The sequence below is a fragment of the Centruroides vittatus genome, unplaced genomic scaffold, assembly GCF_030686945.1.
Source record: "Centruroides vittatus isolate TY-2023 unplaced genomic scaffold, ASM3068694v2 contig_1416, whole genome shotgun sequence".
In the NCBI taxonomy this organism is placed as follows: Eukaryota; Metazoa; Arthropoda; class Arachnida; order Scorpiones; family Buthidae; genus Centruroides; species Centruroides vittatus.
Genome location: NW_027120889.1, coordinates 1,221,155 through 1,239,285, shown reverse-complemented (window position 1 = coordinate 1,239,285; position 18,131 = coordinate 1,221,155). Strand labels below are relative to the sequence as shown.

General features: G+C 28.5%; 1 protein-coding gene and 1 long non-coding RNA gene across 2 annotated transcripts in view; both read right to left on the bottom strand.

Annotated features, from left to right (window-relative positions):
* Positions 1-18,131, bottom strand: part of LOC136968212 (uncharacterized) — a 208,931-nt gene that overhangs the window by 140,765 nt on the left and 50,035 nt on the right. The window lies entirely within an intron of this gene.
* LOC136968208 (rho GTPase-activating protein 26-like) overlaps positions 1-18,131 on the bottom strand; it is a 60,537-nt gene that overhangs the window by 25,877 nt on the left and 16,529 nt on the right. Inside the window, 11 exon segments of the mRNA XM_067262190.1 lie at positions 1,086-1,123; positions 1,192-1,289; positions 1,485-1,554; positions 3,021-3,083; positions 3,260-3,321; positions 3,474-3,516; positions 3,586-3,696; positions 5,118-5,219; positions 6,260-6,331; positions 8,909-8,970; positions 14,395-14,490. Coding sequence (XP_067118291.1) covers positions 1,086-1,123; positions 1,192-1,289; positions 1,485-1,554; positions 3,021-3,083; positions 3,260-3,321; positions 3,474-3,516; positions 3,586-3,696; positions 5,118-5,219; positions 6,260-6,331; positions 8,909-8,970; positions 14,395-14,490 — 817 coding nt within the window.

Here is an 18,131-nt window from a genome sequence, read left to right as displayed (position 1 = left end):
ATGACACTTTGAGTTACATAGCAATTGGTTTTTGCGACAAGCACACCTATTTGTGGTACATTTAGATTTGCAGTCACATTTTCTGAAACCCTGCCCAGTACCAAGGTATTGTTTTATTGCTGTTTGACGTAAAGATATTTCTACAGCAGGGACATCATCTTTCATTAAAAATCTCTCTTTATAAATACCGAATTCAGATTTTGCATACAATTGTTTTAAAATACCCGTTTTAGTACCAAGTTTATAAAAGCCATCCTCTGTTTTACTAAGAGCAGAGCATGCATCAGTTTTTGCTCTGTCTTCTTCGAGAAGTAGTAGGGAAAGGAAATGAGAGAAACAAACTTTTGAACTTTAACGATACAGAAGCCGTTAATGTGCAGATTACCTAGTAAAATGCAGAAAACTCTCGATTCCGCACGTTAATGGATCAACCTAGTTAATCTGAAGATTAGCTATGTAATGTACACATTAACAGCTTTCGAGCTATAGCGGTAACATGTCAACAAATATATATAGAACTGAACTTTATTTTAATCTGAGACTAAGTTAAAGGACTGCCTCATCATTGTCCCAACACATATTAAAAATCCATGCTTTCTAAAAAGGTTATAAACTTTGATTTAATAATTTTAAACTATTTTTCAATTATTTAATATATATAAATTGAATACTTAAATTCAAAAATACTTTTATCAGGATATTATTTATATATGATCACTAAAGAAATAATTTGCTGATAAAATGTGCAATTACTCAATTTTAAAAGATTATTTCAAATTATATCTCCTTTTTATGAGAGAAACAAAATCTTAAACCTTCCAAAATAAATAAATAAAATTTGAAATTAGTAATAAAAAGAAAAAAAACAAACTCATCATGAACAGTCAAAATTTAAAAAGAAATTCAAATATCATGTATATACTTTTGCTGATTCTGGTAATTAAAATATATATCAAACTTTGTAATAACTTTCATAAGTACATTTATGAAATTACTTATATAAAAATATTTCAAGTATGTGATTTGACAAATTTCAATAACATGATGTAATTTATAATTTATTAAAAAGAAAAAGTAAAACTTACTTAATGCATTCACTAAGTATTAATGTTTCAGTTGAAGTCTAAAATAAAAAATATAATTTTTAATACATAAATATTTGCTAGTAAATTAACGATATAAAATTCTTACAATTTTTCCTGTTGGTTGTGAATATGGTATCATAGTAAACTTTCTATTTGATTTTTGATACATACAAAAATTTTTTGCCCAAGTTGTGCTCAATTTTTCTAAATTAAAAAAAAAAAAAAATATGATTATTAAGAAATTTATGATAATTCTTAAACTTTAAGTAAGAAAATATTATTTTTCATAACTTTGTTTTAAAATCAAAAGATAAATATTAAAAACATTCCAATACTTTAGTCCAAAGTAAGTTTTTTACTTCTAGCACACTATTTTATGATTTATAAATAATTACTTACTCTTTTCCATTAGAAATAGATATCCTTGTCTAGTGTACATTTTATTTAAAGAACCAGGATCAGCTGGCTTCTGAAAAAAATAATTTTTTAAGAATTAACTATTAATAAAATTGATAATTCTGATTCATGATATTGATTTTAAATTTATAAACTTCATAAATCTCAAACTTAAGAAACAACTAAAAGTAAGTGAATACTAACATGATCACCCTTAATTTACAAACAGATATTTGGAAAGTATAGAATGCCCATAATTAAGGCTTCTCTTTCAGAGCACACTGTAACTGTCTGTAACCAATACATAGATTGACACCAACATTTGTATACTGACTACGCACAGAATTTAGAAAAGAATTTTGTAAAAAATAATAATAATAATTCAGTTTAAAAACTTCCACTAGTGGGTATACTTTACAGGAAAATACTTGAAATGAAACACAGTAAATAATAAACATTAAACTTAAACTGACATTTTAATCTGTTATTTTAAATATTATGAATAATTTTACACCTGATCAATGGGGCACATATTGAGAAACATTCCCTATATCAGTAAACAGCCTCTGCTAAAGCAATGTCCCTTGCAAAACAAAACAACTTCTGCAAAATATTTTTCTGCATCCTTTGCATAGTCTGTATATAAATTTTGGTATCAGTCTGTTTAGTGGTTAAGCTAGTGTGCTCTGAACAGGAAACTTTAATCATGGTCACCCTGTATATGGTTATATATTTGAACACTTAACAGATTAAAACAATTCTGTATGCTCTTTTGTACTTCTAAAATATTTAGGAAACACATCAAACCAACTACATTTTTAAACAAAAACTGAATATAAATATTGAGTAGAAATGTAATAGAAATGTAAATTTACATACAATATATAAGTAGTGAAGACAAAACTAAATTTATAATAAAAATTCTAAAATAATTGAAAAACACAAAATCTTAAAATATACAAAAACCAAAAAAAAAATGGCAAAATTTTGTTTTACACTTCTAAAAAGTTGACATGGAAATAGAGTAAATTATATTCAAAAATCAGTATTCATATAATACACCATTATCAGTCTGTGATTATACACGATAACTAGTCTGCACATTAGCTAAATAACTTGCTAATCTATTATAATTATAGTTTATTGCTATTTTTGTTCAGACAGCACTGGAATTTCAATCTAGTTCAATTAAAATTAATCCAGGATTGATACTGAGAAATTTAGTCTCTTGAATGAAGAAATAAGGTAACCTACTTAATTAATAGAGGAAAACACAAATACATCTATCACTTTTAAATTTAATAGAAATATTAATATAAAAAATTCTTCAAATTATATTATTAAATATCAAGATTTTAACCTGTAAAAATTCTATTTACAATTTTTTTTTTTTTTTTGCAAATAACAAATTTTAAATGTAATATATATAGTAAGATAATTGATAAAAATTTTTTTATCAAACTGAAAATAAATATTTCTAAAAATTATTCCATCTTTTATACAATAAAGTATTATTTGTATTTGTAATGAATAATTTACCTCAAGCATTTTTTGTTTTAATTGTTCTGCTTCATCATGAGTTGCTACAAAGTTCTCTCTTGTCTATGAAGAAAATAATTTAATTACTTAATTACATTTAAGTTAAACTGTATCAATTAAGGTGAAAGGTTAAATTATTTTAAAAGTTCTATTAGTTATTTTATAATCAAAAAAATTAAAATAAATTATTTAAATCACTTTAAAATAAAAGAAAAGTAACTCAAGAGAAACATTTTTACCCTTTGTAATCTAATTTGTAAATCTGTTAAATATGATTTAAAATCTTTTGCAACTTCATGACCTACAATATTTAAAAAAACCCACTTGCAATTATATATATTAATGGCTAAATTTATGAAATGTTCCAAAAAGTCATATGGTATTGAGTAATTTATAAATTTACATCAACTTTAAGGAAATAAAAGTTATAAATTTATAAAAATTTAAACTAACCTTGGTGGTAAAATGTTAGCCATCCATACATAAAACTCAAGAGCTAAAGATTGGAGAAAGAATTTATGTAATTTAAAATTATTATTTATGAAAGAAATATTAAAATATTTACTGTTTCAACAAATTCAAACTTCTTTCTTTCTTGCACTTCTTGTAATAATATAATATAATCAAGAGATGCTTGAAAAAAATGTCTTTGCTCTAATTCCAAACTAGCATCTGCCTATTAAATAAAAATGATTAATTTAAATAACAGTTTCACACAGTAAAATACTGTTTTCTTGATTCTAATATGCTCCTTTTCTCGACTCAAAAATTCATGTGCACATTAGAATCAGGCACAAAGTTGATTTAATGTAACCTCATTCACATCATTTGCTTTTCACTCTTCCCCATAATTTATATAGACATGATGCATATTCCACTCACTATTTTGGTTCAGGAATGGTTTGGTAGTCTTTTGAACTACAGCAAGCCAAGAGAAAGATGCTCAGTTGATGAATCTTCTATAAAACTATGTTTAAAGAGAGTATTATCTACTGTGTTCATCATATATATAGGTATTATATATATAGGTATATCAATGTGATACTATGTATCTAGTAAATTTCATGTTGGTGTATACCAACATGAAATCTTGCTGTTAAAACAGTGATCATATGGTAATTTTGATGATGATTTTGTATTAGTCTGTAGATCCTCTGTATTTAATAATGGAGTCATAAATGAATACATTCAAAAATGCAGACACATGACACACTGTAAACATGAAAATAAAACAATTTCCAAAAACCGCATTAATTTTTTGTAACTGCAATTTCAGTATAGAGTGTGTATTACATTTGCAAGCCAAATTTTCGATTTTAACATCTCGAAAATCACATTCAGATGCACATTACATTTGATAGCATATTTGAATCAGGAAAACATGCTATTCCAATAACAAGTTTTAAGGACTTTTGGAAAAAACAGAGCATAAATAAGGACCACTAAGAACTATACAAACTTTCTTACAGAAATACATTTTAATGTTAAAACATAAAATCTTAATCAATTCAGTTCACCTGTTCAAGCATAAGATTAATTTTTATAATTTAAAATTATCTTAGAGTAATTTAGACAAATTTTTTAACTTAATTATGAAAGTGGACACAGATCATCAGAGATACCTAATATCTGGAGTTAGATTAAATACAATATGATGAGAAATGATATACTATTGAGAACATGACCAGAAGAAGAAATCATTAAACATTTGACAATAAAATATTGATACAGAAGTAACTGCCATTACATGGAATGTTTTTGTAAAAGTTCACAGTATTGCTATATTTAAATTACTCCAAGATATATGTTAAGAATGCATCCAGAATTTTTTTCAAAAGTAAATAATTTAGAATTTGTTCCATTAACATATTGCGTATCATTAATAAAAATTGTTATGAAATCCAGATACACATTATAAGCAAACAAAGAGATAGTTATTATCTGAAACAGAATTCTGAAAAAATATAAGCAATGAAGACAAAAAAAGAGGCAGTCAAGTATCAACTTTTTTAAAAACAGAATTGAAATGTATCTCTATTAAGATATATTTATATTCATAAACTAGAACATAACTAATTGTAAAAATAAATTACTTACTTCTTGCAACTGACTTTCTGTTTTTTTTGTTGAAAGATTTAAGTGACGTTCCATCGACTGACAAAATTTAGTAGTTTCTTTATCAAATTTCTTTTTCACTTCCTAATAATGAAATTATTTTATTTTATTGATAAATTATCCCAATAACAAAGTCTTTACTGATAATTTTTTTGTGCTTATTAAAATATTTAAATTATTTACTTAAGCTGATTTAGTAAAATGTTTTTTTCTTTTAATTTCATAACAAAGTAATTTTATCATAAACAGTTATGTAATTAAAGATAATTCAATATATTAATAAAGCATTCTTAGTAAAATTTCCTAAATTCAAGTAAAAAAGAGGGCCTGAATAATTTCTCCAAAGGAACACATTTAAATAAATAAATAATTTATATTAATTTGAATTTAAAATGGAACACAGTTTATATAAACTATTAATGATATTAATGAAATCATTTTTTCATATTTTTTTTTATAACACTAGAAGTCAGACAATTATGACAATATTAAAGTATGACACCAACCAATGCCGAATTATCGGACTAGAAACGGCTATAGCAATATTAATAATTTTAAGATAATTTGGTAATTATCTTAAAATTATTAATATTTCTATATTAATAATTTCTAGCCTGATAATTCGGCATTGGTTGGTGTCTTACTTTAATGTATAACAGGGTAGTAGTTGTTTATTTATATATGACAATATCATCATCTTTGCCATTTATAATAACTGAACATTTCTTGTATTTAATTGTTCATAATTATGAGAAATTTCTAATGTATTTGTTTATTTGACATAAAATCATTAAACAGTTAAATCCTGGAGAGTATAAATATAAATAATTAAAACCTAACGAGTCTCAAGTTAAGACTCAAATTAGAAGACTTAAAAAGAACTTGATACTAGTTAGATTTTAACTGTTATTTATTTATTTTATGTTGACTTTTCAATAAAATAAGATTTAGATTTGATGAAAATTTTTATGCAAAATAAAAAAAATATTATTATAAATTTTGCATAATTATTAATGATTATATTTTTCTATGCAGATAAAAAATTTATTAATAACATTATCATCATATTCAAAGATTTAATACTGATAAACGACTTTAATAATTATGTAATTTAAATAACTCACTTTTGCTCCTCCAATTTGTTCTTTACGAAAAGATTCTATAGGATCAATGAAACACACTTGGGAATGTTCCAACTATTAAAAATAAAAACATTAAATAAATATGTACAACTTTTATAAAATTATTTTAATGTAGAAACTTTATTATTGTTGTTAAACTGTGATAAAAACTTTAATTTTTTGAATATGATCATTTTATCAGTGCATCCTCAGTAATTAAAATTTAAATGACATTTTTTAATGTTAGTCCAGCCATTAACATAAATTTTTCTCATTTAACTAGTTCATTTATTACTTTACAGATCAGTGAATTGCATTTTGCAGTAATTTATTTGTTCACTTAAAGTAAAAAAAAAACAAATCAGAATTGAAAAAATAGATATCCAATAACTATTTTTTCATTATGATTTGTTTTTTTTTTCTTTGTGTCTGTCTAAACTTTTTGAAACACTTTAATTTGTAAAACATTTGCATGAGAAATGTTTGTTTTTAACTAAACAATTATCCATAAAAGCTGGATGAATTATTCATATATAGATACATACTTAAAGTTAGTTAGTGTTTATATGTGTACAGTAAGAACCCGCTTAATGTGGGGGATGCGTTCCTAGATGACAGAGCGCTGAACAAAACAGAGTTAAACGGGGTCATCTTAACATGTAAATAAGGGGGATACGTGAAACAGAACAGAGAATAAGAAAATTTATCAGTTTTTTTTATTTTGTAACATTTATTGTTAAATACTTTTTTATTACATTAATTATAGACTTATTTATTGCTAATATCAAAATTTATTCATAAAACATTTATGAAAATAAAAAAAAAAGTTCAAGTAAAGAAGTTATGTTTGTGATGAGGAAGGTTCTTCTCATTTAACATCTTTTGTTTCTTGGTGACGAGGTCATCTAACGTTTTCATTTTCCTGTTTTGTTCAGCAAGCAGTTGTCGATAGCAAGACATGCATCCATGACACTTCGTCTTGACTTTGAACTTCATCAAAATTGAAATCATTTTGTATAAACTGATCCATAATTTCCGTTATAATGGCTAAACTTTTTTTAGAAAATCCATTGAAAGTTCCTTTTGTTCCTCATCTTCAGAAACGCTAATTTCGTCATCTTCATGCACCTGTTGTTCTACTAATTCTTTTAGATCGTCGTTGGAAAAACTTTCTCCAGTTGTAACTTGCAATAATTCTTCAATAGCCTGCGAATTTATATTATCCAACCCCGTTTCATTAGCTAGCTTGACAATTTCGTTGTCATCAACAATGGATTCTCTTGTGTCAACATCCTTGCTTAGCTCTGGCCATACATTCTTCCATAATCCTTTCAAACATTTCTCGATCACCTCATTCCAGGAAAGATTGTTGTTGTCTACAGCATCCATGATATTCTAGTTTTTCCAAAAATCTCTAATGGATTGTTTATCTGCTCCATCTGTTTTATCGATCAGTTGTCGGAATGTCCGCCGCAGATAATAAGCTTTAAAATTTGATATTACGCCTTGATCCCAACACTGCATGCGATCTCGGGGAATTTCAATACTACCGCTTAATACCGAAACAGCATTAAGCGGGGTCTTACTGTATATTAAGTTAATGTTTATATGTGTAAATTTTCAAATGTGAAAACATTTGAAAATTTTTTAACTTCTTACAATTTCATCTGAAATGTCTTAAATTAGTTATATTCTATATAAATAAATATTTCTTTTGCTACTAAGTCCAAATTAATTGTAAATGTTATGTTTAATTATTCCAATTAGACAGGATGACATGACATGACGTAACAGCAGTTACGGTATTTTAATGAATTCAATAAATATAAAAACTGCTGTATTACATTTTACAATACAATTCTAAATGTTTTCTAGCCTATGTGGCCTTATATATGGCTTCAAGAAAACACAGTCTAAAAGTAAAATATTCTAACATTTACAGATTGACCAATCAGTGTAGGAATCATCCACCCACATGCTGTCCAGAGTACTGAAGAAAATAAAAATAAATGTATTATATACTGATATTTCATATATCAGATAACATTCTGAAATACTAGTTATCACTAAACAGATTTGTAAACTCAAAACAAGCAGATAGACACAATATATGTAATATAATACACTTCAGTACACAACTACATAAAGAAAAATTAATGTAACTGACAGAACAAAGATCAGGTTAAATAATTAACACAAATTGACAAAATAACAATCATATTATATTCCAATTTGCATATATTACATAGCAATAGTACAAAAAAATTTAGTGATTATTTTACCACAATGCAATAAAATTATTGCTCTTATTATACTCCAAACAATAAGTTAATATATATGTGGATCAACTTCTGTTCAAAATCTGAATGTGTACATGTACCGGTACATGACAATGCATTTAATGGATAATTGTGTGTTGTGTCAAATTCCATCCCAAACAACTGTTTTTTCAGAACTATAATTTATTTAATTCAAATTTATTAAGAATTAAAATTTGTAACAGATGGTGGCACATCTACCTGTAATTTAACAGTTTGAAAATTACTAATGTAATTAACCTAATTATACACATGGAAATTTTTAGAATAACATTTGGTTTTCTTTGATATTTTTTAAACTCGAAATATTACACTAATGATTAACGAAACTGACCATTCTGTCTCTCTCATCTTCTATTGCCGATAGCAATCGTCCAAACTCTTTCAATGAACCAGCTGAAATAAACAATTATCAGATATCAGTTATTCTGATATAGAATATTTTCCTTATAAATTAAACAGTAAAATTTGTTACAAATTAGATATTTAGAAACAATTTATTAATAATTATTTCTTGATATTTTTATACATTATTGTGAACTGAAAAATCATAAAACATAGGCCATTAATCACTAGAAAGATATGTGCATATATACAAGGTATATCATAACAGAGTAAACAACTTTCAAGATTTATTATGTTTGAACTATTCGAATTAAATAATGAGGTTTGTTGTAAAGTAATCAGTAACACTTCAAGTTTTTTTTCCCACAAGACTGTAGTACACAGAGCTGTGGTGGTGCAAGTGCAGTGTTAAAGAAAATGACAACTTTTATAGGTCCAGAAAAAGCAAACTGTGTGTTAAAATTCCACAAAACTCTTACGCTAACTTAATTTGATTATCGAACGATGACAAAACAATCCTAATTGCAATGCATTTTGTGTTGTTAGCTGATCTTGGATTTATGGACTGTTTTTCATTGAAGACTTTTGTCACTAGTATTACCTATCTCAACATGTTAAGGAACTTCCTCATACTAGATGTTTACAATGTGATATTCCAGCCAGATGAAGCTCCACCCAATTATCTCAGAGCCATTTTTTGAATGAATCATTCTAACAATAATGAATTGAATACAGTGGATACATTGCCTACATACCCAGATCCATAGATCATAACATCTAAACTTTTGCATTTGAAGCTTTGTAAAAGAATGTCTATGTGCTATCTATGCTGCAGAATGCGCAACAACTAAAAGAAACAATAAGAAATGCCCTTGTTTCTGTGGATGAGGAGTTCGTGAGAAATATGTGGCAGGAACTAGAATTTCAACAGGATGTGTGTCATATAAATGGCAGAAGCCACATTGAAAATTTTTAAACATCCATAAAATCTTGAAATATTACTGATTATTATACAACAAACTCATTCTTGTATTTCAAATAGTTTAAATCTTTAAAGATGTTTACTGTATTATGTTACACCCTGTATGTAAATACATAAATTGTTCATTCTTTATTTTGTAATATTTAAATCAAATTTTTTAAATTATATGTAAAACAAAAACTAAATTAACTCTGATGCACATACTCAAATTAAAATAGTAATTTAAAAATATAATTTTTACATATAAAATAGAATGAAACACATACATTCACACATCTAACATTGTATATCTAATAGAATTAAAGAAACGATTACTTTAAATTCATCAGAATGTTAAAATATTACAAATACTCAAAAGCAAGATCGGAAAATTTTAATTGTAATTAATTAAATGAAAAAAAATATTTTAAAATTAAATTTTTCTCTCAATTTTTACATATTTTTTAAAATGATAAAATAATTATAAATTCAAAAAATATATTAATAGTTGACATTTAGAATAAACTATTCTAAACGTCAGTTAACTGTTTAATTTTATATTCTATTTTTTGAATTTTATCTAAATTCTGATTGTAATGATGATGCTAGATTAAATTCATCTAAAAACATTTCTAAAGAAATAATTTTCTTGATACTTTTAGCAATTAATCTGTTGTTAAATCAAGTTTCACACAATCTTCTGATAATTACATAAATATAAAATTATATAATTGTAAAAAGTTGTTTATAACTTTTTAAAAATAAAAAAAACCCATACGTTTCTCCCACACCGGGTCATAAAAAACAAAAAATGTACCCTCCGTAACCAATATCCGACGTGAAAATTCAAAAACGTAGGTTGGCAAATGCTTTCGATGCCCTTCCTGGGCTCTTCTTCAAATCAAATTTGCTCTAACTGGATTCTTACAACTGAATGTTTTTCAAATCAGAACGTGCTTTACTTCTAGATGTTCAAATATGGAAGGTAATCTGGAAGGCAATTGAAATGGCACGAGATTGCCTTCCATATTTGAACATCTGATCTGATTTGAAAAACACTTGATTGTAAGAATCCAGTTACAGCAAATTTGGCCTGAAGAAGAGCCCAAAAGGGGCATCGAAAGCGTTTGCCAACCTACGTTTTTGAATTTTCACGCCTGATATTGGTTATGGAGGATTATTCCTCCGTAACCAATTATTATTATAATTGGTTACGGATTATTAACCAAATTATTATTATAATACAAAACTAGTTAGAATGCCATACTAGTTTCACAAAATCTAAAAATTAATAAATACTTATGCATATTTTTATTACTATTAAGAAATCTGAAATAAAACTTAGTCACGAAGTAGATTAGTAAATATTTATATAAAATACAATAGTCATTTTTATGATAACAGCCTTTTGGATTATAATTTTTTTTTTTTTTAAATCTTATTAAATACACGATACTAATATATAATTTTTCTATAGTTATAACTTATATTATATTTTTGTGACATTTAATTTCTCTTAAATTCTCTAAATGTATGTAGTAGTAATAAAATTTTTGGCAACACACGCATAACTAATGCATTTATTTTCAATATTGTCGATTAATTTGTTTTAAATATTTCTTAGAGAGATATAATCCATTTATTTTAAATATTAAAAAATTATTCTATAACAATATTCTTTTAACAAAGACCGAAAAAAGTTAATTTTTGATCACACACACTCAGTTTTTCAATGTAATTATTTCTATTTTATGGAAAATATATTAAACTTAATTAATTTCAATGTCAAATTTCACAAAGGATTTCATTAATTCAAAAGATATCAAACCATACCCTAAAGTTGTTTTTTTTTAAATTATCTACAGACTTAGAAAAATCTCCAATGATATCACTTATACAATAATTGTTACTAACATAATATTTTTTTTCAATTACAGCATGTCAAATTAATATAATAAAATTAAGCAAATTTTATTATATTAATGTTATATGCCGTATTATTTATATTAATTATAAATTAATTTTTTTACGTTATTTTTTGTCGTTCTAATTTTTCAAAAAATTGCTGCATGTTTGAATTTATAATTTATATTCTACATTTGTTTTGGTACAACCAGAAGATGACCTGTCAAACAAGTTGAAAACATTTGTTTAATTAAATATTTTTGGTTGAATAAAAGCATTGCTTTTCCCCAACCTACATTCATCCAGTTTTGACCTCGTTTATAATTTTAACAAATTAAATCAAATTTTAAATTATATTAAAATTATTACCAAGTAAAACATATTATTCATATTAAGATAAATAATATATATTAATTAATATATATCAACTTACATTAATAATATAATGTAAATTAAATAAATAATGTTAATAAAATAATGTAATTATAAATTATGCTTAACAAATATTACATAAATATAGTGTGATAAATAAATGAGTAATGACAGAGAAATTCAATTTTAACAACAGCTTATCACGACACACCTTTCTAAACCTAAAATTATTGATTTAAGTATAATGCAAAGCCCTTGGTTTGCTTCATTAATGACAGAGACAGCATCAGCATCAGCATATTTCAAGCTTCGCAAGCATTTTTATCTAAATGTACTGAAATCAAGAATTTTTCAATAATCACCTCCACATGCTTAATATTTATTATAGGCTCTTTTACATTTTAATGAATAATTTTATGTAAATTTATAAATCTCAAGTTACGTCATAAGAAATTTAAATAACCTCAAAGAAACTTTGAATTGTTCCATTTTGAAACAGCTTCTATCCTGAAGGAGCCCTGTAAATCGAGTCAAAAACAAACATTCATTAGAAATATAAAGAAATGCTGGAAATGTATGAAAAGGGGTGTTTGTTATATATAATTTATACAAATAATTCCAGCTTAAGAAAGACGATTTAGTCTGAAGTATAGCCTCCACATAACTCACACCACAGCATACATTGTATCTTGAGCAATTGTTGAAAGCTTAACACTAGTATATAATTTAAAAAGTACCATTTCAAACATTGTTTCTTCTGTTAGCAATTCAATATAGATGTAATTATAAAAGAAGTGAAGTATATCTCATGTCCAAAAAATAAGCGTAACTGTCTAACCCATGGATAGAGCAAAAAAAGTAAACAAAATAAACAGCAGGAAATTTATGTAAACATTTCCAAACAATAAAAATAACTAGGATATAATCAAATGTTCCAAGTACATAGTACAAATATAAAAATGTTTGTAGTAGTTAGAATGTACACCCTTTGTCAGAAAAGTTCCAGGACAAAGCTCGTAAAAAAATAGAAAATTGCAATCATCAAGTAATGATCCTAGCTTCTGGCAAAATAGTCCCCTCAGCTATCTATACACAATTTCCAACATTTCTAGAAATCTTGGAAGCAAGCAGAGAAAGCTTCAAGTGTGATGCTTGTTAGCTCATTTGTCATAGTCCATTGCATAGTATAGTATATCTGCAATTTCTTGATGAAACATCAGTTGTTTTTTCATTTCGTGGAAACAAGAAAAATTACACTTTTCCAACAAAAGGTTGCAAATGAAAGAGACATTTCGTCAAGCAACTGAAAGGGATGTTTCGTCAAGATATCACAGACATCCAATGGACCGTGACAAATGAACTAACAAGCATGAGGCTGAAGTTTTAAACGTGAAAACATGTACGTCGGACGTTCGGTGCCGCTTTCCCCATAAGCCTAGAAGTTTGACAATGGCATTTGGAATGTCGAGCATGATTCCACTGACTTTCTAAACACCATTGTCAAACTTCTAGGCTTACAGGAAAGCGGTGCTGAATGTCTGACATACACGTTTTTGCATTTAAAACTTCAGCCTCAACCTCACTAATATCCATTGACTGGTTTAAGAGTTGATCACTCTGCTTCTGTTCAATGAAAAAAGCTAAAATAGAAGAAAACGTCACAAAACTTTCTAAATAACATTAGAATCTTCTAAATAGTTCTTTCAGAGAAGTGAGAATTATTGAACTTATCAGCTTTTAAGATACAAGTTCAAGTAGGAGTGACAAATAATATCAATTAAAAACTTATAGAAAATGAACAGGAGAGAACTAAGGGCAAGAAATAAATCTGTGTATCTTTGATAGTTTGGGAAAAAATAATAATAATAATATGACTGTCTCCTGGATGCAAAGGATTTTTTTTTTTGTTTCCTATAAATGCTTTTGGTGACTTTAGACAAAAGGAAAAGCTGCTTAATGAGTTTGTAACTGCAAGTCAAAATGGATACATAACCTGCATCATTGCATAATCCAAACCTGCTTTCAAACTGACTTTCAAACACAGATAACCTGCAGGTTATTTACATGCAATTATGGAAATAATTAACTAAACAACAGCATATTTTTAGATTCTAGTTTTAGGTAAATTCAATCTAAATATCAATATTTATACCTTATTAAATAAATATTAGTAAACTAAATAAATTAGATCTTAAATGTAAAACGAATACCACAATATTAAAATTAACAAATCATACCTATAACTATTTCATCATCAGTTTGACTATTTCCTATGCATTCAAACTTGAAATTCATTAGAGTATTTGCAAGACTTCGTTGTGCTCTTGAAAGGTCTAAAAATTAAAAAAAAGTTAAGAATTAACATGCAGAAAATAGGTTAACAAAAATATATTTAACTTAAATAACTAAGAAATAAAAATCATTATTATTTACACTTCATTCTCAAAACTCAACTTTATTTAAATGTGTGTGTATAAATATAAAGCTGTAAAGCTTTATATTTATACACACACATATATATACAGCTTTATATTTATAGAATTTCAAAAACTAAAGCTTATAAAAATACAGCTTTAGTTTTTGAAATTCTATAAAAATAAACACATCTAAGTTTTGTTTCTTTTTAATTAAGTTTACTTTGAATTACTTAAATAACTATTATTTTTATGTTCTTGCATCAAATTCTTAAATTTATTAAAGCATATTTCTTTTAGCAAAGTAAGACTCAAAAACTAACAATATTTATATTCAAATCATGTATTTATTAAAATTGTAAGTGCTTTCATACATACACTTGTAAACACTTGTAGCTGACAGAGGTGAGAGACCAGGTGCACTCAGTGGTATTACCTGGTTTGAAAATAAAGAAAAGAAGGCAGAATGTGAAGGCGAAGGTGAAAATACAGAAAATAGGATAAGGGCGGAAAAAGGGAGGCACAGGGTGTCTTCGCCGGATTAACTAAACCAAAGTAAAAATACAAAGAATACAGAAATAAAATAACAAACAATACAATAGTAACATCGAAAAGGTACCAAATGCACGCCCACTACACTTTGTGGGAACGACATAGGTAGTATTTACATTATATACATTTGTGATCAATTGTTGAAGTAAAGTTTACACTATACAGATGCACTCACTGTTGTGATGATCGATAGTCAGATCTTCCTTGCTCCAACACTCCAGTTGAAGCAAGGAAGTCCATGAGACTTTTAAAAAGTTTTTGATCCGTGACAAAGTTGTCCATTTTGGATGGCCAGTTGAGTCCTTGGAAGTGTTTCTCGCTCTTGTATGAAGGTATTGCATTCAAATATATAATAATGAACGTCTTGTATTGAGGTGTTGTTACAGCCGCATAAGGGAGTGTCTCTGTGACCAAACCAGTGATAGGCCTCAAGGTTGCCATGTCCAATAAAAATTTGTGTATTTATATATGTGATGGAAAGATGCTTTAGTTTAAGTCTCGTCTCTATGTTGGGGATGAAGGAAAATGTTATCCTTCCAGTGTTACCATTCTCCCATTCCCTCTGCCAAAGGCTGATAGCAGTAGCATGAACAGTGTTCTTGATAGTGGTGTAGGGAATGTTGCTGAACTCAGTAGAAGAGGAGGAATTTGCCCTTTGCTTGTTTGTTTCTCAGCTACCTCATTGCCAGCTAAGCCTGCATGTCCTTTAACAGAGGTTAACATGATTGAATTACTGTTATGGTGTTTCATGAAATCCAAAACATGAGAAAAGTAACATGTTGGATTTTTGAGCTTTTGGATGGCGGTTTGGCTATCACTGTTTCAAAGACATACAGCCTTCGTCATCAGGAAAAAGTTCAACACAAATTTTGAACATAAGAAAAGAACATAAATGCAAAGTTTCATTTAAATTTCGTAAAGGCACAAAGTTGATCACATCCTCATCACCCTGTAATACTCCTACCATCAATATTCTGCATTTACAGATATTATTTAAACAACGCACTTTGTATATGCTCTAAAGATCTTTATACTTGGAGAATTATATTTTTGTTGATAATTTCACGTGCATCTCAATTTTATTAGACTTCTAATTTTTTATTAAATATTTGATGTGCCAACTTCAAGCCTTTATGAAATTTAAAAAATAAACATTGCATTTATGTTTTTTTTTATTATGTTTAAAATTTGTGCTGTATGTCTTCAAAAGTACTTGGGTTCTGGTAGAGAAACTTCACTGACTTCGGCGTTAAACTATTTCTTTTTTATTATCACAAGCACTTTCGACGAGTTTATTATCGTCGTCTTCAGGTGAAACGAATTACTTTAAAAAACGAACGTGCAGAATGTTCTAAGGAGAACAGAATTTTTGAATTCAAAAACAGGCATCCGGTAATTCCGTTACGAACGCACAAAAAAGATGTTGGCATGTTCGAAAATCATAAATCTACGGTGCGGGCAGCGCATGCGTGGAACTGACACCGCGATGGCGATACGATGTTAGGCGCGTTTCGTTGTTTAAGCGCCGATATAATGCTACCCACACTCCGGGTAGATCTAGAGTGGGGATATTACATGCTTCCGTAGTGGCTGTGAGAAGCGCTTCCCAGATGAGTACAAGCTTTCGATTGCTGCAACACTTTATTATTTCCGTTCTGGACCACAGGGGGTTGTAGCCTTGCTCGAGAACTTTTTTAGCGAGTTCTGTGGTATATTTTCCCTTTGCTACATCATCCTGATGCTCTGCTAGACGGGAAGCGAGCATTCTTGTTGTTGCTCCTATGTATCTTGTGCTAGCTCCCGTTTCCGGATTTTCTAGGTGTATTGCGTAGACTCCTGATTTTTCTAAAGTAGTTAGCTTGTCACGATCATTGCAGATGCACCTACGTAGGTTTGGTAGAGGGGTTATAGGTAGATTGTAGTTGTACCGCCGAAAGATGCGACTGATGCGTATAGAGGGTGGTCCGAGATACGGCAACGGAATCTGGATCGTGGATGTTTTTTCTTTTTTGTGCAGCATGGTACGTGGGAATAGGGACTCCTTTACCTTGCGGAGTACATGCTCGTATTTGCCACGCGTGAATCCTGCACGAGATACCGCTAGTCTGACGATGTCTAATTCACTTTTTATTGCTATCTGCGTCGACGGAAGTAATAGCGCCCTTCTAACAAGTGCAGCAATGGCGGCATTGATATATCTCGACAGTTGGAAAGCATCTGCTGGGATAATAGACGGTAACTCGTTAGATTTGTGATGAACTGCAAACTGCGGCCCCTCAACCGACTTTTTTATGCACAAATCCAAGAATGTTATTGATTCATCCTGCTCTTTCTCCCAGGTGAAACTGATTGTGGGATATATGCTTGCTAGTTGCTGCACAAATTTGAAAAATTCCTCCTCTGTATTCTCCCATATTATTAAGATATCGTCGACATAGCGCAGATACAGTGACGGATAACTGATGGCAAGAGGGGAGTGGAAGATTCTACGCTCGATTTCTCTCATAATGAGCTCAGCTAAGACTGCAGATAGCGGGGAGCCCATAGGAACACCTTGCCTTTGCAAGTAGATGTTCTTGTTGAAAAGGAAATAGTTGTGCTCAGTGATGAAAGTTAGGGCGTCACGTATGTCTAGCACCTGTTGTATGTTAAAACCTTTTCTGATGATCAATGCGTTGGCAACATTTAGAAAAATCAGGAGTCTACGCAATACACCTAGAAAATCCGGAAATGGGAGCTAGCACAAGATACATAGGAGCAACAACAAGAATGCTCGCTTCCCGTCTAGCAGAGCATCAGGATGATGTAGCAAAGGGAAAATATACCACAGAACTCGCTAAAAAAGTTCTCGAGCAAGGCTACAACCCCCTGTGGTCCAGAACGGAAATAATAAAGTGTTGCAGCAATCGAAAGCTTGTACTCATCTGGGAAGCGCTTCTCACAGCCACTACGGAAGCATGTAATATCCCCACTCTAGATCTACCCGGAGTGTGGGTAGCATTATATCG